At 28.5% G+C, this 6,186-nt stretch overlaps 1 protein-coding gene across 1 annotated transcript in view; it reads right to left on the reverse strand.

Annotated features, from left to right (window-relative positions):
- Positions 1 to 409: 409 nt before the first annotated feature.
- Positions 410 to 6,186, reverse strand: part of LOC138932797 (uncharacterized) — an 8,070-nt gene continuing 2,293 nt past the window's right edge. Inside the window, exon 2 of the mRNA XM_070294972.1 lies at positions 410 to 916. Within this exon, the coding sequence (XP_070151073.1) occupies positions 410 to 916 (507 nt within the window). The remainder of the gene's footprint in view (positions 917 to 6,186) is intronic.

The raw sequence follows: 6,186 nt of genomic DNA on the forward strand, positions 1-6,186 counted from the left end.
TTGTATCTTCTAATTGAATTTAATGCTTTATTAAAAGATCTTTTGTATACTTATATATATATATAATATTTATTACAATTTTTAAAGCGTTTGAATCGACTGTCTGTTTGTGCAATGCAAATATAAATTATTAGTTATTCTTATGGTTTATACATATGATGGTTATTTCTGTGTTACCCGCTGGCGCATTCGAGCATTGGCTATATACGGGGTGACTCTTAAATATGAATACTATTTTACAAGTTAGAACTTTGCCTTGAACGAATAATTTTCTCCGGATTCTTATTTCTTTCACCTCTTATGGGTGTATTAACAATAAATATATTATTTAAATAAAATTTGACGTGCAGCTGAGACGTCACACCACCCCCCTTAGTTTAAATTTCGGAGTAACGAGTTATGATGAAATTTATTCGTCCAATCTGGCACGCAGGTCTCTAAATGTGTACACTATAGGTATAGTGGGTGGTTCCGTGCTTTCTGCTGGCGCATTTGGTACTGTGTTTGTGTCTGTGTGTTCCGGTGGGTTTTCGGGAGTTACTTGCGGTTGCGGTTGTGGTCTATTCGCCAAATACAATAATAAATGTGTGAAAGAGCTCCAAATGGCTCCGAGTAAGTGTAAGCTACAGCCATAGGCTGCGTGTAGCGCATAGCCATGTATCAGTGTGTCAAATACAATTTTTATTATTCTTATTATTATAAAAATGCCGAATACGCCGGCAGTCGCTGCACCAAATGTTGTAAAACCATCCCATATTTTTGTTAATGTATTATTATAAATTTTATTCAGCGCATTTTCATCTAATAAATTTTGCAATGAAACGGTGTCGGATTGTATCGTTTGACCCGTAAAGCCTCGAGCGATGGTGTGCAAAACCGCGTTCTTTTCCGCGGGGAACATAATATGGTCTCTTAAGGGGATCCAACAGTGACGAGCGAACTCCGACGGGTTAGCGCCCTCATCTAAGCGTAACTAAAATTCGATAATACCGACCGAAATTATCGATAATATCAATAATTTTAGTTCCGCTGTTACCGATAATATTTCTGCATGTTTTATGCATATTTGAAAGAGAATTGTGTTCAATATGATGAAATCGGACAACATCGTGTATTTCTACTGCTCTATTGCCTCGCACGCATATCTAAGCGTATCTAAGCGTATAGATAACATAGACACGTGTCTGCCTTTATTGCATATTTGAACACAATTGCACACATTACTTATATGGACTTATATATATATATATATATATATATATATATATATATATATATAAAAGTATATATATATATATATATGTGTGTGTGTGTGCCTTTCCATATATCTTTCCAAGAGGAATAATATTTGGCATGTGTGTGTGTGTGCATGTATTGTTATATATATATATATGTGCCTTTTATGTGTATGTATATACAGGGTGTCCCAAAGGGCCCACTCAAATATCTCAGAAACACTGCGTTAAATCGAAAAATGTTTCAAACAAAAGTTGTGTGGCTTCAAGGGGGCCATAAGGTGGTGACAATGATTTGACCTTGGAAAAACATTTGAAGGTCATGTGAAAGTCAACTTTAAAATCTTAAATGGAAACCCCCATTTTTTATTTAGTATTCTTGTAGCTGAAAGCTAATTTAAATTTTATTTACAAAATTAATCATGAAAAAAATTTATTCTAATATCTTTTGTAAATAATTATTAGAAAATTATTTTACATTTACTTTCTTAGTAATTTTTTTAAATTGGAGAAAAATTGTCAAAAACATTTTTTGAATTGAGATTATAAAATTCCTGAGTTTATAAAAAAATAAAATAAAATGACTTATTTAATGTTTAAATTTATATTTATTTATATCGTTTTACTTTAATTTAAATTAATATTAAATTTTATTTACTTACATCTTTTTTATATAATTATTTAATTCTATATACACATACATATTAGAATCTATATATATATATATATATATATATATATATATATATATAACATGGTGTCCCATCAAAAGTGGGCCTATTTGATCTTATGAATTAAAAAATTTAAATTATAACAGATATGTATGAAATACTTTATTATGAACATAGTGGTTGCTAACAAAAATGAAAACGGAAAAATATGCATAATATTTTTTTATTAATATCAATATTTCGATAAAATAAAAGTTATACTTTTTCAGACAAATACAATGATGTGTGATGCTAATATATTTTACATATTATCTTTATATTTTACGAATTTTATCGGTTTGAAATCTCGCAGGTGACATATATCTTTTCATTTTTGATGATGCGATAAGTCTATTTTCTGCCTCATTGTTATGATGAAATGACAACATGATATACGTCAATCTGTAAGACACGAATTAGAAATTAGCCATATCGTGTGGCCAATATGTAAAATATTAGCATTATACATCATTGTATTTGAAAGAATATAACTTTTATTTTATCGAAATATTGATATATTAATAAAAAAATATTATGCATATTTTTCCGTTTTCATTTTTGTTAGCAATCACTATGCTCGCAATAAAGTATTTCATAAATATTTGTTATAATTTAATATTTTTAATTTATAAGATTAAATAGAGTGCCCATTTTTGATGGGACACCATGTATATATATAAAAAATACAAAATTGTGCCAACTCTCGTGAGCGAGTAGAGCAAAGGACTTTTACATTCAGTTTACTATGTTTTACGCAATGACAAGTGTTGGTACAATCTTTTTGCGTGAAATTGGCACCCGATTTTAACCAGATCAAATTTTGAAGTTTGTTTCTCATAGAATTTCGTCTGCAGGTGATTGCAGTAATAATTGTTTTGTTTGTAGTTGAAATATAAATATGATAGCGATTTTTAAATGACAGTAAGGAATTTATTTATAACTAGAGCGCAACTGGCATCAGATTATAATCTGAAATCGTTTGTAATTGTTTGTAGTACAAGAATTTTTGTTTATAGTTGAAAAATAAATAAATAAATTACCAACAAATTAATTAGTGAAACTACGAAATGTTAACTAACAAAAAGTAGGCAATCAGGAGCAAGCGCAGTGTGTAGGACGTAATTAGATTTATTGACAATAGAAAATTAGATGTAAATAAAATTCGCCAATGTTTCGGTCTTTTTTGAGACTCTCTTCAGCGCGAAACAAAATTAATAGATAACTTTTACATAATATTATAAATCAATGATCGCAAATAAATAAATACATAATAATAATAAATAAATAAATAAATAATTAATAGATAAATGGTACAACAGTCAAATAAATAAGAATCAACCGCCGCATAGCAAGTTAGTACATATAAAGATCAAATGTCAACGGAATAGAATGATCGATATAAAGATTTTCTTATAATTCTTGTACCACAAACAATTACAAACGATTTTAGATTATAATCTGATGTTGAGCCCAGTTGGGCTCTAATTATAAATTAATTCCTTACTGTCATTTAAAAATCGCTATCATATTTATATTTCAACTGCAAACAAAACAATTATTACTGCAATCACCTGCAGGCGAAATTCTATGAGAAACAAATTTCAACATTTGACTTGGTTAAAATCGGGTGCCAACTTCACGCAAGTCAATCTGTATTACATTTACCTTATATATAAATACTACTAACCTTGTGACCCTTATCTTTTTTAAAGAAAGTCTGCGGACAGAGAGAGGCAAGCGTTTCTCACTACACTTTTGTCCCATTATGTGGACACACTATATATTTAAAATTAAAAACACAAAAACAGTTTTTTCACTTTCGTGTTATAACGCGTTATAACAGTTGAGCGATAATCTCTTGTTACGCGTATGTACAAAACATACGCGACGAACTGAGACTGAGCTGCCGCGCACTGATACGATCGCGTACGTCCGTTTGCATGTGTGTGTGCGTACAGCCGACTTACTGCCCGACATACATACTTACGTACTGACTGCTATAGATATCGCGTTATGATGAAAATGAAAACTAATGCACATCTTTATAAATGTTTATCTTTATAAATTAATATTCTATAACCGAATAAAAACACTGTTTTTATATTGCTAAATTAATTTTACACATAAAATTATTTATATTTTACGAAACATTATATAAAATGAATTATCTAGATTATTCTGTATAATTAATAATAATTGTATTATCTTTGTATGTTACACATTATATGCTATATACAAGGTGTCCCTTAAAATTTCGAGATTTAAATTTTGCAATGGAATAATTCTGGAAATATTAAATAACATAAATTTTTATCAAATTATTTTTAAGCAGTATTTTCCAAAATGTAATAACTTTCACTTTACAACTTACGATTTAGATGATCGCCTGTGATTCTTTACGTCTAATAATTGATAACCGAGCATTTAAAGTTTCACTTATTTTATATACAATAATTAATTGATAAATTACCAAATTTTAATATCAATCTTGTTACTAATAAAATACTAATAACATATAAATATATATAAAAATTAAAAAATATATATATATATATATATAAATACACACGCGTTATCAGCATATTACAAAATAATTTCGGCATTCAATTGATTAATTAATTATTTTATTTTTGTTTTAGATATGTTGATATTAAAAAGTTGATAATAAAAAGTTGGGAACTTCATATAAAAATGAAAGTATATAATATTTATATGTTATTAGTATTTTATTAGTAACAAGATTGATATTAAAATTTGGTAATTTATCAATTAATTATTGTATATAGAATAAGTAAAATGCTCGGTTATCAATTATTAGACGCATGAATCACAGGCGATAATCTAAATCGTAAGTTGTAAAGTAAAAGCTATTACATTTTAGAAAATACTGGTTAAAAATAAATTGATAAAAATTTATGTTATTTAATATTTCCAGAATAATTCCATTGCAAAATTTAAATTTCGAAATTTTAAGGGACACCTTGTATATAGCATATAATGTGTAATATACAAAGATAATACAATTATTATACAGAATAATCCATATAATTAATTTTACATAATGTTTTCGTAAAATACAAATAATGTTTTTATGTATAAAATTAATTTAGCAATTACATTATATTGAAAAAAAAAAAAAAAAAAATTGCAAAAGTGTACCTGCGCATATTAGCGCAGGTACATATCCGGATGGTGCGGACGATGCGGGGGGCACATATCCAGATGATGCGGGCACATATCCAGATGATGCGGACTATGGGGATTATACGGGGGGGTATTATCTGCAGATAGCGGCGACTCACGCCTTACTCGGGTTCGAACCCGAGTGTATGCGGTAACGAACAAGCCTGCACTTACCACGTGCGGCTACTAGTCGTACCGATATTTATTGTATCAATACTGTCATTTATGTTACACTTACATATGTACATAAATATGTATCAAATATGTATATATAGTAAATCATATAACACAAACTTTATGGTTTGTATAAAAAATTTGCTGTCTCTGCAGTGAAAATTTGAAAGCCTCATCCGATAGCTGTGACTTGTCCAAATAAATATTTTAAAATTATTATTTTCTTATTTTATATATCCAAAAATAATTATGATACTTTAATGAAATTTTGGCGATTAAAAATGACACGAAACACGACATAAATGGGATAATTTTTAGTCAATTATGTAATTAAAATTATGATTACTGATTTCATTAAAAATAATCCGATTTATGTCGCGTTTCGTGTCATTTTAATCGCAAAAATTTAATTAATCCATTACAATTATTTTCAGATATATAAAATGCGAAATACAAAAATTTTATTTTCTATAGTAAGATGACATATATACGTGAAAGATTACACATAGAAGGAGTCACGCGAGCGAGGCTTCGGAACTCTTTCATGTTTGTCATCTCACTTACTCCTTCATTCTTTCTCGCTCTCGCTTTTGTCGACTCTCCAGTATCGGGGATCTTTTCTTATCTACAAAATATAAACATCTTTTAAATAAAAAGTGAAACTTGTATTTTCCATTTCATCTGTATAAAAATAATTATAATGGATTAATGAGATTCTTGCGATTAAAATGACACGAAACACGACATAAATCGGATAATTTTTAAGTAATAAGTAATCATAATTGTAATTATATAATTGATTAAAAATTATCCGATTTATGTCGTGTTTCGTGTCATTTTAATCGCAAGAATCTCATTAGTACTCTGCGTTGATACCACTGCTT

This window comes from Polyergus mexicanus, unplaced genomic scaffold (genome assembly GCF_030449975.1).
Source record: "Polyergus mexicanus isolate NDT 795.1 unplaced genomic scaffold, iyPolMexi1.0 SCAF_4, whole genome shotgun sequence".
In the NCBI taxonomy this organism is placed as follows: Eukaryota; Metazoa; Arthropoda; class Insecta; order Hymenoptera; family Formicidae; genus Polyergus; species Polyergus mexicanus.